The following is an 18394-nucleotide window of genomic DNA, read 5'->3' on the forward strand; positions in this document are numbered from 1 at the left end:
AAATATCTATTTCAAAAATCTTTTAAGAAAACTTATTAGACTTCTCACTCATATGTAATCCTTAAAATTCACTGGTGAATTAATCTTTTAAAATCTCAATTCAATTCAATACGCGTAGTAGGAGGTTTACGATAAGATAGGACAGTAGCTTACGTTGTTATTATACAATCTGTATGGTAAAATATCTTTCAATATAGCAGCTAACGTTCTTTACACACACGACGCACTAGAGAACTAAAAAACTACACAGGAATTTCCTTATGTGACAAATGCTACAACATAGAACCTATCAACAAAAATCAATTTGCTTAAACACAATAGGACCGTAAGAGCCTGCAATAAAGAATAAAATACACAATAAGCTTCCCAAGACTTGACAAAAGAATCTTTCTTTTGTTTCTTGTACTGTTAGTATGAACAGACTATTTTCCAAGATAGTTTGTCTGTCCAGAATCTACGATTTCTTCAAGCAAGCGACATCTTCGTTTTTCATTATTTGGGTAATTCTGTCCGAACATTACATTGCAACATACCTCCAAGATGATCCATATGCACAAAATTATGGCAAAATTTCCAAGATCTGGACAGCATTATTCAAGACTGGCAGGTATATACATTTCTTCAGCAACCAATTATATTACACTGTTGCAAGAAACGACGAATGTCAGATCAGTACCATATTAGACTTTTTTGGATAATAGTGTTCGAGTAATATATAACTAATAATTAGCACAGAATATGGACAAAAATGAATTGAAAGGTCGGATGTGTATTCGTTTAAAGAATATTGGACTACATAATTTTTCGAGACCAGAAGTTTGGCAGTGGTTTGCACGAAGTTTTAACTAAAGACAAATTTAAAAAAGAATGGTTACCACTAATTACCTGCACCTAGTGCTCTGTTATTTCCAATGCCATGTGTCTAGGATAATTCTTGTGGTTCGAAAAATACCGAGCCACACGAACTGGGCTGATCGTAAAACAGATCACCTGATACGTGGCAAAACCTGTGAGCGTGGTTTTGTTCTCATGATCGTCTCATCACTATGTCGTATCCATTCTGAAAGTCTCCATGGTTTCTGCCATTTCCACTTGAACTGTAGCAGCCACTGATGATGACTTCTTTTCCACCTCCATAACTTTCCAGAAGCTTGTCCTACCATTGCTAGTTTTTTCATTGACAGGTGTCCGATGGGTATCATCTACATTAACAGTAAATTCACAACCGTATTCAATAAAATCCGTAAACCAGTTCAATGAAGATTAACTTTTAACTTACCCTTTTACCCTGATCAACAAATGCTGCCGATTCCCTCACCAACCCATTGGCAACCCCTGGCGTGTATTTTAGCTGTTTAGGCACTGGCATAGACATTGGAGATAAAGGTCCTTTCACGTCTTCAGCTTGTTGTTTCAATGGATTTGGGGAGTCACCCTGTTGAAGTTGAGTGATAAATTAAGTAGCTAACTACTTGCAAAGGAAGCAATAACTTGATAACCACTGCTATGATCTACAAAAGTAAAATAACGCAACCAAAAGTTTGCTGCACCCACCACAAAATATCAGCTGCAATTCATCACGACAATAATTAGCAGAATCCTAAGGGAGGATGGTTCTGACTCATGATAAACTATGAAGCTATTAGAATTATAGTTTAAGAAATGTAATGACAGGATAGAACCAACGAATAGCGTGATAGGGCAAAGAGAAGGGGAAAGGGAGCGCAGAGAAAGAGAGGAGAAAGCAACACAGAGAAGAGGAGAGAAGAAGCTACAGAAAACTGGAACCCAACAGTGGGAACCACATGTATTCAGATATGAGAAAAAGATTACAATGTTTGTCTTGATTATTTGTTATTACTTGCAATTCGTATTTATAGGAATTGGCAGCTAGGTTAAAAAAACAGAAAACAACTAAACTATCAGTGTTATAACATGCAACATGATTGTCCTTTGCTACTACTAATTACTATAAACTTTTATACTAAATAGATGTTAACCTTCAACTTGTGTTAATGAGGAATTGAAACTTTGGTCAAGCTTTGCACTTGTAAAACAACAAATAGGAAGTGGCTGATGGTGGAATACAACTTTTGTTTCACTCTAGCCAAATAATATTGTCTCTCCTGGTCACCAAGAGGTGTGATGAACTAACGACCTTTTATGTGATACCCAATAAATGAAGAACCTAAGGTACGCTAACAAAGTTAATACTACTATAAGCCTAATTTTTTTCTCTTCGACTTAGTCAGGTGCCTGGATCCGACACTTTGACAGATAACACTACAATTATTATTATTCTTTTAAATCCCAGTCGGTTTTGGCTTGAATCTACTCTAGAACCAATCAAATCCTAAATCCAAAACTTGCCGAGCACCACTCAAAATCAACAACTAGTTATAGGCTTAGTTAGCAGACGACTCAACAATTAGTTATATATTTATTTTCATATTTGATTCTCGCTTGAATCTATTATAGAATCCATCCAATCCTAAATCTAATTTTGCACTGTTCACATCCAGGGAGCAGCACTCATTCCATATTTAGGCACCAAAGTATATCTCCAGAATGTCTCCCAAAATCATAGGCTTCTTATTGGCATATAATGCCTGACCGAGTAGCAATAGTCTTACCAAAGGTGGTGTAGCCAATGTGCTTCCATTAGCTTGCTCTCTCACTTTTAGTTCCTTTTCAACTTCTTTTCTCTTCATCTCACTTTGCCGTAAGAGACCAACAAGTTCTTTTATTTGATCTTTCATTTCCCTGATCTCCATGTCCTTCTCCCAGAGTTGGCACCTATTGTCAACGCAGAAATTCATACTTCAAATTTTAACGGTATACAGTATCACAATTGTGCCTTGTTCAATTAGAAAACTGTTTGGTTATCTTATTTATAGAGAATTGAAAGAAAAAAATATATTAATGATCGAGAGAAACGGTATAGGTCAAAGCACCTAGCATCTGCAACAGAATTAAACATATATTGAAGCAAATTCTTGGCTTCTCCCATTGAACGCAATTGATTCCAGCGTCCACGATTAGAGAAGGCCCTTTCTCGTTCTTCTGCCTCAGAAAGTTGAGAAGCCATTGCCACAAGCGAATTAGATGATATACTCAGCATGTTCTCAAGTGAAGCTATTCTGGCCATTCTTGCATTTGGTGACATTGAGGATGCCCTGGGAGATACAATTTTAAAAGCAGCCAGGAAAACATATGTTATCCTTCATATATTCTATGCATCATTACCTCAAAGATCAAATATTTTTGAGAACTTAAGAGGAAGAATTGACAAATTAACTTAACTTTTTTTCAAAAGAAATAGTACCTGGCAAATCCATTCTTTCTTGGAGGACTGAGACCCTTTGCAGCAAACTCATTTACTTGCTTCAGCATAGCTAATTCTTCTGCAAGGGCAGCTCGCCTGAAGATTGCACCATAATATTATAGACTATCCAATATAGATAAACCAAAAAAAAAAAAAAAACAAGTACTGGACGTGTGTTACATACACTTGGCTCTGTTTCTCATACTCAAAACGGACTTCGTGCTCCTTTACCATGACTTCTAGCTCATGATCAAGCCACCGTTGTAAAGACTTCTCATTGCTCTAAACATGAAGCTCAAAAACTTTGTTAAGACCACATGATATTAAAGCAAATCTAAGAGAAAGAAGGAGAGCTCATTACCTGACCATTTGTTCCACTTCCATTCGTTGTAACTGAAAGATGAAAAATAATTAGAAAAATAACAAAAGAGTAAATGCAATGATACTACCATGCAATTCATTAATAGACAGTTTTTTCTATTTAGACATTTTAAAAGCACATCACATTTAAGCCACACATGACTTTTTAATATCCCATACGGGTGAAAATATAAAAACTTAAAAATAAGCATCATCCGTCCATGCAAAAAAAAAAAAAAAAAATCACACCTGAAGTCTCTCGGCCGGAAGTTTTACGTGCTTCTAACAACTCCTTTAACCTCTTGGTAGCCATCGCAGCTTCTTCAGTTTTTCTCTGAAGAACCTGAAAGATATACATACTTTGCATCAGTCTTGACAACCACAAAAGTCACAAAAATAGAAAGATGTTTTATTCAACTTAAAAACAAGCACTGACTTTCTGTATATTATTTTAAAATCGAGTAAACACTTATGAAATGCATGCATTCAACTTCCTTTTTGAACATGATTTATTTTGGGGAAAACCTTTTCGAAGATAGTGCATCAGTTTCCTAAATCTGCTTATGTTATCATTCTCACATGTAACCTACTTTGCAAATAACTCTGCATAATTGATTAAGTTAACTGACACGATACCATGCAACAGCAATTTGGTTACCTAGGCAATTCGTTCCATCTTGCAGTTCAAGAATAAAGACTTCAATGCATTATAGCATATTCTCTTTTCTTTCCATAACCTTTATTTGAATAAAAAGCTCAAACATAAAATAGAAAGGCAGACTTTAACAGTCTCTTGGTAATTAACACGTGCCACATGCAAAAAGTTCCCTAACTCCCTGCTAAATAAAGCCACTGGGTAGGACGGGGCGAACTGTCCCACCAGTTTCCTCAGTCTTGATATTTATCCATAATGTAAACAAAACCATCATTCTTGAAGATTAAAAATTATTAAGAATTTGAGTTAAGCAATTTTCTCAATATCAAAGTTCAAAGTGTATCTATTGCTAAAAAGTACGCATACATTTTAAATGCTTGCAGGAGTAAACGCTTAGGGGAGACCAGCCTTTAAATGCTTAAAACCAGTCCAATTTGCCAAAACATATCAAAACTCAATTTCATATCGCATATTAGATTAATTTTACATTGAAAAGCAAAACCACTATCTAAAAAATAGTAGCAATGAAACCACTTAGAAATACTTGCCAATTTTTGCCGCTGATTTAAAGCTTGCAGCTTGTGTCTTTCATACTCATTTCTTCTTCCCTCCTTCTTTAACTGTTTTGCAAAGAAAAAGTAATCAATTATCATGTTTACAGTAAATATATGAAGTGATCATGGCCTCTACATCTAACTTCTTTATTTGTTATTTGCAAACTTTTGAGTTGTCAGATCTGAAACTTTCAATTATGCATGAATTGATGTTTATTATTTTACAAAGAAACATCAAATTAGTAATGAAGTAAACATTTCAATTTGGGGAAAAAAAACTAAAGCATTTCAAGATGTCTATTCAGTTAATTGAAAAAATAAAAAGCTTGTCATACTTGCAACAACTCTTTCTCTCTTGAAGCCTTCCACTGCCGAAACTGTTCTGATTCTTGTTTTATCCTTTGCTGCAATTGAACCTGCAATATTATTCAGGTTATAACAGAGATAATATATTAAGAGATTTTTATAACCTTGATTTGAAGAAATACAACAGTCAACCTTTTGAGCCTTTATACACTGTATTTCATCTTGCAGTCTCTTTGCTGCTTCATCACTTTTTTGCTTTTGTTTCAGAAGCTGGACCTGACTCTCTTGCTTCTTCTTCAGATCCATAATCTTTTGGGCAGAATTTTGAAAAGAAAATTAGTAATTTAGAATATCTTTCAATTTAAATCTGAAGCTGAAAATAAATTTAAATATTAATGCGAAAATGGAGAATGAAGCACCTGTGCTTCAAGCGCTTTCAATTTTTGGGCATGAATATCCTCTAATTTCTGTGTTTGTCCATCAGAATTGGCAGCGAGATTTTCAACTTCTGCCAAAAGACAATCTCTCTCTCGCTGCATTCATAAATCAAGTGCATAAATGAATATTATTTTTTTTTGTAGCGTAAAATAAATTTGCAATAACTTTTATCGAACCTGCACTACTCTCTTCTCATCTTCCAATTCCGTTATCTTTCTACCAAAATGCTGCTTGAGTACTTCGGCATCAGATATTCCAAAAAGCTTCATCTCGGACTGCCCAGATATTAATACAAAAATGTAAATTAATAAAATACGAGACAGGAGAAGATATGGAAGAAATTTCTACGAGAGCCTAATTATAACGTTTGTAAAAGAAACATTTTACAGCTTTAGTGATATGTTTTTGCTTTTGTTTCTCTTGTTAAATTATTAAGCTCCCGTATGATAAGATAATCTGATAATTTTCAGTAGCATAACAACCTTAGAAGATATGTGCATTAGTTACAAAAAAATGGATTCAAGTATAACACAAGTGGGAACCGTATTAAGCATCAGAAATAAGTTTCTCACAATAAGGTTCACAAAATTATAGAAAAGAAGTTGCTCATGGTTCATAAAAATACACTATTGATTGATGCATAGTGTGTCACGGGTATGTATTCACATAGACTCTGCAACAACCTCTTTCTGCTGCAAGCGTTTATTCAATTCATGTAACTCTCTATCCATACTATTCTGCAGAAGTGTGTGCTCCCACTCTTTCGCTACTTCTTCAATTTCCCTAGAATCACCTGCTAAAATGGTACATAGCACCCTGAATCATTGCAGTTCAAACCACATTTGATTAAATAGCAGCAACAATATTTTAGAAATGCCAAAGAAGAGGCTTACCCACTGTTTCACTCATTGGATACTCAGCTTCTATGATTGGTAAGCTCCTCTTAATTGCATCAGTCTTCACAATGTATGTGTTACCATCCTGAAAAATAGTTTTAAACCACGCATGCATACATTATCAAGCCAATATCCTGAACTCACTTCATTAAGTGGACTGTAGATACCACGATGAGATGAAAGGACAAACATACGCATAAAAACAGAAACTGAGAAAAATATCCTTAGTTGAATATGAAAAGTAAGACATAGTAAGAGAGACATACATAAGCTTCCCTTTCACCTGGTTCTACAATAGAACATCTACTACGGTATTCATGAAGTTCACGGCAAAGATCTTCATTAGCGGCTTCAAGCCAAGCAATCCTTTCCTTAAGGACCTATATAATAAGTTATAAAATTATTATATTTATGATAATGCAAATCATCCATGGTACTATTAGCCCATTGTAGGAAGTATATTGAATAATCAGGACATCACTTAAGATTGAAGTTATTTGGATCCAACTACCTGAACTTCCTCAGAAGAGCCACCAGCTCGAGCACAAAGTTCTGCCTGCAAATACTCTAGCTGTTGTCGCATTTTTAGCATCTCATTGGACATGGGGTCTCTATTGATCTACAGAAGAATCAATAAGCAAACATAAATCGAAATAAAATTATCTCAATTTTTCCAAAAGAAAAGAACAGAACTTTTTTTGCAGATACTTACAACAGGCTTATTTTGGATATTGCGGGCACGATTTGCGTACTTCAAAGTGTTAAGGGTTTCCTCAGCATTAATATCAGCAGGACTTATGCAAGCTGACAGAAATATCGTTTTATGTAAGAAGTAAGAAGAAGAAGAAGAAGAAGAAGAGGCTAAAAAACAGATTGGCACCCTGAAGATTAGAAATTTTTCTTTGAAGCTAAATGTCACTTAAGATACCCAAGAAATGTAGAATTAATTGGAATACAAGAAACAAAGAGAAACAACTAACCAATCATGACAGTTCTGCTGTTACCTCCTAGTGAATCCTGCAGAATCATTTAACTTTCATCTTTAAATATAAAGTAATTAAACTAAAGATCAAAGAAAGAAAATGAAATACAAAATACTTACATACATATTTACTTTATATTAGCTTCTTTTATTAGCAATGATTATTTCTTTTCACCAAAGCAATTGTAATATTTCAGTTCAGAATCACCCAACATACCACTTGACCAACTTGTAGCCTCAAATCGAGATGTATAGGAGAAGGGACGGAAAAGGGACATAATTTGGAATACAAAATCTCAATTCTATTAGAGAGGAAGTGTAGGTATCAAACAAAATGGGCGCTGTCATAAGGACATTGGAGATGGACGATTTTTGAATCATGCAAGGGAACGATAATATGAAAATGAAGGAGTGCTAGGGGAAGGGGGCCTGATATTTTGGGGGAAGATTTGGGGTGTTGGCTGATGAGCCTTCTTTGATATATTGTATTCTTACAGAATTTCCTTTCTGCGGTATTTGTTTAAAGCTCATGCTGTGGAAGATATGGAATTATATGTTGTTGTTTTTGGAGAAATGACAAATAGAGGGCACAATGATTATTATCCAAACAAACTACCGTATACTTCATAATAAAGAAAAGTGAGTACAGAAAACAGAAAGGTGTGTATATAAAGATATCAAACCTGCAAAAGCCTAGTAAGTTTACTATCCCTATAAGGAACATGAACACCTTCCTTTCGCTTCTTTTCATCACCAAGTGCACTAATAACATTGCCAAGGGCTAGAAGGCCTCTGTTAATGTGAACTCCTGTTTGAAAGATTAAATGACTAGTGAATATGTTTTCTCAAAAGCATACTTAACTTATGGTGAAAAAATGTCCCTAACTAACCTTCCTTAAAACGCAGACCATCAGACCCTGTTCTTTTAGCTCGTTCTGATCCAGCAAGATCTACTAAGTGCAACTTGGCACAAAGATACTCTTCATTCATGGTATCATTTAAACCACTATCACCAGGAATATTCAGCTTTCGCATTTGTTCTAAGGTGATGGTGAAGATGGCATGAGATCGACTACACAAAAAGAAGAATAAGTAATAAAACTCCAGTAGAATAAACAGGAACAGCCGTTTGAGGCAAAACCTTTTTTTTATCATAGACCAGTACCAGGAAGTAAACTTTTTATGCTCTGATGTAAAAGTCTTTCACACTATCATTCAATCACATACTGCTGTGTATAATAAGTTTTTTGGCTTTTATAATAACTCTTTTTAAAGTTATAAAAACGATAATTTAGCGCATAGAAATAAAATATTCAGTTATTCACTAGTAACCAGAAATCCAAAAGTTAAAACATTTTTACATGGCTTATTATAAAGTCAGCCTTACTAAGATGCTTAAAAACAGCCGGAACACTTTAAAGGCGTATCCAATTTCATCATTTAGTTATAGGGTAGTTCAAAGAAGAGAAGAAAAATGAATTGTCAACCTGGATTGGTTGTTCATATTTGTGCTCCCAGTTGCCCTGCTCAATGATCCCTGTTCCAGGCAAGCAGCCATTTCCTTTAGTGTTGTTACACTGACTTCAGTGGATCCTGCAAGGGTGATGACACCATTCGATGTCTCACGAATTTGTATTGGTGGCTTCCCAGGAGTGGTCATTTTTCCTGAATGTCCATTTGCAGTTTCTGGTTTGCTCACGGAGGAGGGATCCAGCAAGTCTCTTACTTCTTCTTTAAGAATCTTTTCACAATTAAAAGTTATTGTCAGATACTTAATCTAAATGTTTTTTAACATATAATTTTTTTATTAGCTTCATTAAACTAAAGAACAATCAAATTATGAAACTCATGCTGCAAACAATAATGGACTGATCAACAAACCTCAATAAAAGACACATGCAACTGAAAATCAATCTGGTGCTTTAGGGTCCCAATTTTGCTAAACAAAACGTTCATAACTTGAGGTATTATTCCGGTTTGGAAACCATCTTTAAAGCCAGTTCCCATGGTGTACGTTTTCCCAGAACCTGTCTGCAGTAGACTGAAACTGTAAAATGCAAAAAGAGACCATTGTAGTGGCATGTAACTTCCGTTCACTTTCATAGTAACTATACCTGACCGTAAGCGAGAACAGTAGCGTTATATCCTTGAAACAAACCATCAACAAGGGGAGCAACACATTCTTCAAACATGGCACTTGAGGGAGAACCAGTGCTTCCATAAACATGATCAAATGTAAAGGAGTGAGCACCAATTTGTACCTGTATTATGGTGACAATTATTATTCCCCAGCCAAATTTTTAGCTACTTAAAAATATATTATTATTGGGTTCATTTTCCGATGACGGAGTCCCAGTGACTTGATATTTGGGTCTATGCAAATATGTAAGTTACATGAAAAATATACTGAACGCTAGCAGCTAGATTTCTTTGAAAATAAGAGAATGACTGACATATTCCACTGTAATAGTTTTATTAATAAGAAGAAGACGACGAAATTAGGACAAACTATTACAAAAAAAAAAATGAAGATGACAATATCGGAGAAAAAGGCAAAAAATAACGCAGCAAGCAATTGAACCGAGGTTCTGATGATACACAGAAACTAAAGAGCTATTTTTATTTCCTAAATCTCCCTGCCCTTGCTAATGAATCATCTTCAATTTGTGTGCCGTACCAAAGTTGTGAAGAATTAGTGAATTATTATCATAATACACACGCACACAAATATATATATATATATATATATATATATATATATATATATATGTGTGTGTGTGTGTGTACTGTTCAAAACACTGTATCGTAGTAACTGCCGGGCTATGGATCGTACGAAAGAAAAGGTGAAACTGTAAAACTGGATAAAAGCCTTCTTCTCCTTCTCTCCTTCTCTCATTGAAAACACTAGATGAAATATAGCTACCAAAAACAAACCCTGTCTATTTCCCCAAAATAACGTTTCAGAAACTTACGAGTCAAGCCTATGCTAGAATGTCAGGAGTCAGAATAGACACAAGTCAAATATCTAAATTAGGTAAGTTTGTCAGATCACAAACAAAAGTAATTCCAAGCCCAAACTCTGTAACACATGTTTATAACGTAAGCAGTTTCGGATCCAGATCTCTCGCGGAAGAGGAAATTAATAGTAGCTAGACAGCGGAACTCAAACAGTGTCGACAGTCAACGACAATGCGCTTCGTTCATTTTCACATTCGCCAATGGCGAAGGTTAAACGACAGCATTGAGCTGAGAGTAAGTAAGTGCACCTGCGGCTTCCCAGAAACGACGGTGACGCAGTCTTTGCATCCTTGAAGCTTCTCATCGGCGATGAGTGGCCGAACATGGACCGCGACCTTGACGCAGCAATCTTCCCCTGCTTCCATGGGGAAGCAGCGTAGTAACAGAGAGACGCAGAGGGAGAGCGAATCGGAGACGAATTCGGTTGCTCGAGAAAGAAAGTGTGAGGAAGAGAGAGATTGACAGAGAGAGAGAGAGAGAACAAAAAAAAGAGAGTGTGTTCTCCGACAATGCTAGAGAGAGAAAGCAATATAATTAGAAGTGGAGAGAGAGGGCGTGTGGGAAAAAAGGGTAGTTGTGGAAACGAAAGGTTCTCATAAGCGAGCCGCGCCAGGCATCTGTAAGAACAACAACCACCATCATTTTCCCTTCACCTTCACTGCATTGTGGTCGCGTGCTTTCAACCTTTTCTCACCCTCTTTCCCAATTTACCCCTCCGCAACGACCCTGTCCAACTGTACTCCCGCATCAAAGTTTCTCTTCCCGCATTTACCATTTTACCCACACCCTCATTTTCTTAATCACCAAACAATCATTTTAATGTATGAAAGCGTATTTATTAAATTGTCCCATTAGTACGTCCAAAACTAAAAAGCTATTAAATAGATATCTCAAATATTCATTTCTTACATCGCTATTTTCTCATTCTACATTTTCCTTTCAACACACCATTAAGAAGCTAAAATAATGGAACTCTTTACTTAACACGTTTTTTTAGCGTTCTAGTTGTTCTACTTACATCTATAAAAATCTGTTTTTTTTTTCCGAAAAAGGTATTTCTTAACAGAAATTCAGGCATTAATTATACTGTTTTGACAGATACTGTTTCATATATACACATTCATTTGACAAAACTTACCTTTTTTTCTGTTTAATAAATGTTCTTTTGTTCACATAAATATAGCAATGAAATACCTAATTGTATATATATTTAAGAGAAATGGTTAGGCGCAAACTAAAGAAAGTCTTGATTTGTTATTAATAAACCAAACTCGGGGGTATTATTTTTTTTTCTACAGTTATTCTTTTACTTTTGCAAAAGCTGTACAAAAAAAAAAGGATATTGGATGTGGTCCAAAATTTAGAAAAATGGTGGATGAATGAATTCACCTAATATTTTTACATCGAAAAAAATGAAAAAGTAAATGAAAGGGGCAGGACTTGAAAAAGATGAAGGCAGAGAAAATGGAAGAAAGCTAACGTAATCTAGTTGGGATGTGGATTTGAGAACAAAGGTAGGAAAAGGAATAACGCAACGCACAAAGCCACGTGACGCGGAACCACATACAGACACCATTATGGAGAGAAAGGAGGGAGGTTTGCGTCTTTGCCGGTACCCAGTCATCGTCACTCACGTCCACATTTCACAGGTGCCATAGTATTTGTATATTGCTTCTCATTTTCTTTTCTCTTTTTTTTTCTCTCTCTGTGTTTGTGTTTGCATGGTCAAAAACATTTTATGCTTTTAACTTCTCATCCTACTTCCACGCACTTATGTTATATATGCCTCCACATTTTTCTCTCTTATTATCTGGGTACATGCTGCTACATTTTTAATTTGTCTTTCTTTCATTAATGAACTCTGTTTCTGTTTCTATGTTACGGGTATATTTGCAACTTTATAAATGTGCTACATTGTTAAAGAAAATTCAATTTTTGTCATATTTTTTTTATTCAATTCAAACGATTGCATCTTATGAAAAAATACTATATCGATCGGTCTTCTTTTCATTATATCGTTTAATATTTTTTAGAAAATAAAAAACATGATATTTTTTTTACTATAGTAACATATTTATAAAATTTTCTATTTTACTTTTTTATTTCTGCATTACAATGAAGAGTAGTTACTTTAACCTTAACTCATAAACCTTCATAAATTATGAGCGAGAGAGGGTCATTGTAAAAAGAAAAGGACTAAAGATTCATACTAAAACGATAGTGGTTTTTTTATAATACCGATTACATGTAGCTTCTATGAGATACAATATAGTTTTACTTCAGTACTAAGATTACCATTAAAGATATATTTAATGTAATTATATATTAGAGTTAAAATTGTGTGGGTCAACTACTGCCAAATAATAAAATTGTTAAAATAAGGTTAGTCAAACATTCAGCTTAAAAATACGTAAATTAATTTGAGTTAAAAAATTATAACTTAAATTGAATCGAGTTATTTTTTTGTCTGATCTAAAATGGGCTTGTTTATAATATAAAATAAAAACAATGTTTTTTTTTAAGTACCTAATCTTGAGTGTACTGTTCTCAATATTTTAACCGTTTTTTTTCTAATTAAATTTTGAGATACTAAATTATTTATAATATTATAGAGTTTGATTTTAACTTATTCTAATATGATATAATCTTACATATGATTTTACCACATTCATTGGATCTAATGAGATGTTTTTACTTCCAATGAATCTTATACTGATTTTTTTTTTTTTAAAAAAAAAATTCATTCAAGACCGATCTGGACACAAAGATTTTATGATGGAAAAGGTTGTAATTTACCTACCATTTAAAAAATAGATTGAATTAGTTTATCTTTTTTTAAGTGACTTAATAAATAAAACTGAACCAAACTCGTCTTATTATTTTTCTTTTGACAATTTAAAGAAAAAAAACATTTCTAATGTTATTTAAACAAGGCATTTAGAATTTTCATGCGAAAAATATATACATACATATATTAAAATCATCAATATTATGAATCAATTAAGTAGATAAATTACAATTTTAGGATTGAGTGATTGCAATTATTAAAAAAAAATGTTTATACAACTTTCTTACTAATAAACTGTAACGTGGTATTTTGACCCAAAATTTTAGTCAATTACTGTCCAAACAGACACAGAATTTTAGTCAATTACTTTACCAAACAATGGTACGAGAAGTTTAATATTTTTTCTTGAGTAAATTTTTTTTTTTAATAAAATCTATCATAATTTGATTCCTATTTTATATTTCTTTATTTAATTTATAATATGGATCATTATTTTTTCTTTAAAAAATTTAATGTACAATACTGAATTACAGTCAGAAAATATCAAACGAAAGTGAAATTTTGAAAGTCATAATATAATATGAATTTTGTTTTTATTTGAAAACTTAGATTATTACTTGTATATGAGAAAATATATGTTAAACACTTAAAAAGTGACAGGTGGGTTAAAGATAATATGAAAATGCATTATAATAAATAGAAAAAGAATAAAGTTAGATCTAAAATCAGATTATAAGAGGAAATGTAAAAGTATTTTAGAAAAAGACTGTTGGTGAGTTATGATATATTTTGAAAATGTAATCTTAATTTTGATTTTGATTTTCCGGTCGAGGTAAAGCAAGAGTATGATGTAAAAGGTTTGGATCGGGATAACACATTGGGCAGATCCAGCTAGGTTAGTGTCCTGCATCACATGGCTCAAAGCCAAGGCTCAATAATATGGTGGGGTCCATTGGGGACACTGTGATGGACCCCACAATCTGTGGCAGTGGCAGCTCATAAATTCATCTTTGTAGTATGCCACTTTAAGCATGGTGTCACCCTCAACCTCGCTCCTCTGTGTGTATACCTGTAAAACCAGCTCATTTTCTCATCTTTATTATTTCACACGTAACCCTATATTATTCAACACCAATTAACATACCCAAAAAATACACTACAATCACCCTCGACATAAAAATCCCAACGGTTCTGTCCCAACACCGACCAATATCAAATTTAGTCATACAACGTCTACGTCGCTATTATTTCTACGTATCAACAAATAAAATCAAATAAAATTCAGTCTCATTTTTCTTCTAGTTTTGTTGCTGATTGGTGATTCCCTTTATATTCACACATCAAATTTTCCTCACAAGTGGAAAAACACATCATTTTCATTACACAACTGTCGTTGCTTATTGCTATGTCACACAGAAATTATTTCGGCACGTAATACGCTACTAACTCTTCTGATTAACGTTGTTGAATGTCTGGTACGCGATGTATAGAAGTAGAGGATACGCGATGTTTGACTTTTACAAAAACAATATTAGATGAAAGAATTGTCCTTGTTTAGTTTATATATTTTAAAAAATAATAATTTTCACTGTGTTTAGTCATCTGTTAATAAAAGTTTAAATGTCCATCTTTTAAGATGGAAGAATAAAAAGGTATGATCACAAACATAAATTTAATTCTTGAATACAAAAAACTGTCTTTTGGTCTTCAGTTTTTATTTTAATTTCTGCGAAAAAAGTGTGTAACATTATATTTTTTTCTCACTTTCAATTGATGATTACAGGAAAATTAGATGTAAGTTGAAAATCTGTATAAAACTTGTATCTCGATTGAATAATGGCTCCACTTGATCCCCTTTATCTCGTCTCCGACAGCACATATATGATATATACGATATATATTCCATTGAATTTTCTACTACAAATTAAATTGATAAGTTCACGGTGCACATCACAGTATGCATATATGCACCTCTACATGAATAACATGTGTCCTCGTTCTGTTAAGGGGGGGGGGGGAGTTATTGGTTCGGATTTGTAGTAAGTATAACCTGCGGAACATTAAGAGCATTTGAAAAACAGATGAAGATAGTTGCATGGGGCACTGACAGGTTTTATCACTTAGCTTTGGATTGAGTACTAGATAGTTATTCACTGAAAAAACAAAAAATAGGAATGAAAAGGTGATAGATTCAAAGTGGATAATCCGAATAAAATGAAAACAAAATAAAAAATAATGAGAAATACTTAAAAGCTAAAATAAACAGTAAAAATTTTATGAACAATTTAATTGATATGATAAAATAAAAATGTATATACATTAATGGTTGAATTTACAAAATAATTAAATTATTTTTATATCAAAAATTATATTTCATTAAAAGTTAAAAGATGTTTAAAAGTACATTATTTATTATTGGAAACACAATTGTGATTTTTTATTAAATAAAAAATTCATAAATCTATTATCATAAAATTTTAGTTCAGATTTTAGTTCAGATTTTATAGATGTTGAATATCATCTCCCTCAAAAAACTCATAAGTATATAAGGTTTGTATTACATCAAATTAGATGTCAATTATTTTGTAGTCCTCTAATCATAACTTTATAAAGGAATATACTTAAAGAAATAAATTTTGAAAAATATAAATTAAAGTTAAAATACATTTAAAATGAAAATGAAAAATTATTGTGAAGTATTAGTATAGAAAATTATATTCGAAATAAATTAGTGAAAATTGTCATTACAAAAAATCATTCACAACACAGTTAATAAATATTAATAAAAAAATTATAACCGGACTAGTGAGTAAGTCTCAAATTACACCTTGAAAATTGTTTTTCATAACTATTAAATAATTAATGATTTATAAAAAATATAAATAAAGTATTGCAAGTCCTATTATAAATTAATTTAATAACATAAACATATATTAATATGGATTAAAATTGTTTATCTCCATTTTATGTTTTTTTCTTGATTCTCTTAGAATTCTTTCCTACGTCAATTGATATAACACATACTATTAAATGCAATTTAACAATGATTTGAATTGGCAAAAATATTATTGGAGGGAGAGAAGGAAACACAAAAATAAAGACTAATGGTTTTAATCCTGTTAATTACATATATTTAATTTAGTTCCATATGTGCTCGAAATTTATGAGACGAATTATCATTTATTATTACTATATATTGGTGCGTTTACTTTCATAAAACTTTGACATAAGAAAAAAAATTTTCTGTCTTCAATACAGATAAAAAAAAACTTATTAGTTATATAATGCACAATATACTTGTAAAAAAATTCTAATAAGTTTATTGTTGGGTGTTTTGAGACAGAATTATTGAGAAGACAACCAATAAAACATGAGTCAAACCCTTTTATAAGGGATTGACACCACTTTTAATCTAAAATTTTAAGGAGATAAATTTATGGGTCTTCATTTTTATAAATGTTTAATTTTTTTTTTAATCAATATAAAACTTACGCTCACACTTAAATTCTCAACGTAATGTTGTCTATAGTTATAGTTTTTTTTCTTTTTGCTTAAACTTAAATCTTTTAAATAAAAATATTATGATGCAGCTGTATTTTTTTAATGGTATTTTCTTAATCATATTATTTGGTGAATTTCTGTAATGGTATATAACATTAAGGTAACTTCGTTCAATGGTGTATTTCCTTATCTTTGGTTGTAGCACAATGTTAGTCAAATACAACTGTTGATCCACACAAATGAACAAAATTTTCTGACTTTGTTTTCGGGTGCATGAACCACTTCACTCAAACTGAATAAATTATGTGCCGTAACATAATCAATTATATCAAAATTTAATGATAATAAAACATTAACATTTTGCACAAGAAACAAGGCTAAATTTGATCAAATACTGTCTGCTGCTATAGTTACGTAATTCTAGATAGAGCATGCATGATGGACATGTGTGGATCCAACAACTTTCTTTACATTTATTTGCAGATCATCACCTGCAGACAACAAAAAAACCTATGTAAATCTTATCTTTTCTTTATCCATAAATAGAGGACATCTATAAGCAAATAAATAAATAGTGACTTTCATTTTAATAGTATTTGACATGTATGTGTTGCCTACACTACGTGCTTTAAATAGAAGATTCACACACGCTAAGCTTACTCTGTGATATAAATACATGCTTAATATGAAACTTATTTTTACCCAATCATTTAATTTAATTTAATTATTTTACCATTTCACCTATATTCACCTTTTTTGGACGCAATTACATGCATGTTGACCTATTGATATAATTTTGTTGCTTTAATAATGAGATGGTTGAAGGTAATTTGATGATGTAATATACATTGAATTATTCAGCAATGAAGTTGTATTCAATTTGAGTGGACAGAGACTAAAATAATGATTCTTATTACGAAGAGGTCTTACCAAAGTTTCCAATGAACGCATGATTGTGTTGGTGAGTGTGTTTTACATTTTTCAGCATATGATATGAGATAATCGAATTACTTCAAAGGGCAATAATTTTTGTCGAATACCGGAGTTTGGGAAGGAGAAATGTAGTTGTAGCTTAGTCCATGGTGATGTGAAAAAACGTTGTAACCGGGTAATGGATTCGAAGATTATTTTATTGTTGAAGGAGAAATGGGAGAAAATGACCTCTCCTCTGTTTGTGGCTTTAATTTTATGTTCATGTGGTGGTGGACTGCAAGGAAAGCAAAGGTATTTTTGTTTTGCAGCATATTTTTTTGTGCCTCATTTTTTTTAGAAGGAAGAGGAAAGTGAAGGAAAGAGTGAGTGGGTGGGTGCATAAAAACCCCAACCTCAAGCTATTCCCTTCAATCCAACCTAACTCTTCATTCATTGGATTTTGGCATCAGAAGCAATTAAGAAAGCAACCAGAGTGTGGTCCCCGTTAACTGTTTATCTCAGCTTCCCACGTCCTTTTTAGCTCTTCTAGTTAAATGGACACATGCAAGTAACATCAGGTGAAGTTTGTCACACTGTTTCTTCTTGGTATGTGATTCAAAATGGAAATCAAATTCCACACACCTATAATCACAATACAC

The 18394-nt window shown here is 32.7% G+C and overlaps 1 protein-coding gene across 2 annotated transcripts; it reads right to left on the reverse strand.

Moving 5' to 3' along the window:
- Window positions 1–174: 174 nt before the first annotated feature.
- On the reverse strand, window positions 175–11119 carry LOC114163194 (kinesin-like protein KIN-4A). 2 transcript variants are annotated; one of them, XM_028047351.2, is made up of 26 exons: window positions 10783–11119; window positions 9631–9777; window positions 9398–9547; window positions 9004–9257; window positions 8407–8588; window positions 8200–8324; window positions 7515–7551; window positions 7247–7338; window positions 7046–7153; window positions 6801–6914; window positions 6532–6619; window positions 6322–6434; window positions 5815–5913; window positions 5620–5733; window positions 5393–5509; window positions 5230–5310; window positions 4889–4960; window positions 3935–4028; window positions 3687–3718; window positions 3510–3607; window positions 3326–3421; window positions 2955–3176; window positions 2634–2796; window positions 1280–1435; window positions 886–1202; window positions 175–642 (listed from the first exon to the last, which is right to left on the reverse strand). In XM_028047351.2, exons 1-25 carry the CDS (start codon window positions 10897–10899, stop codon window positions 987–989), a joined length of 3087 nt encoding a protein of 1028 aa, XP_027903152.1. In that variant the 5' UTR covers window positions 10900–11119; the 3' UTR covers window positions 175–642; window positions 886–986. The 2 variants fall into 2 exon arrangements, with proteins under 2 accessions (XP_027903152.1, XP_027903153.1); XM_028047352.2 differs by having other exon boundaries at window positions 6322–6431; window positions 10783–11118.
- Window positions 11120–18394: the final 7275 nt, after the last annotated feature.

The sequence above is a fragment of the Vigna unguiculata genome, chromosome 9 (assembly GCF_037176805.1).
Source record: "Vigna unguiculata cultivar grain cowpea cultivar isolate G323 ecotype 2 chromosome 9, ASM3717680v1, whole genome shotgun sequence".
NCBI classification, from domain to species: domain Eukaryota; kingdom Viridiplantae; phylum Streptophyta; class Magnoliopsida; order Fabales; family Fabaceae; genus Vigna; species Vigna unguiculata.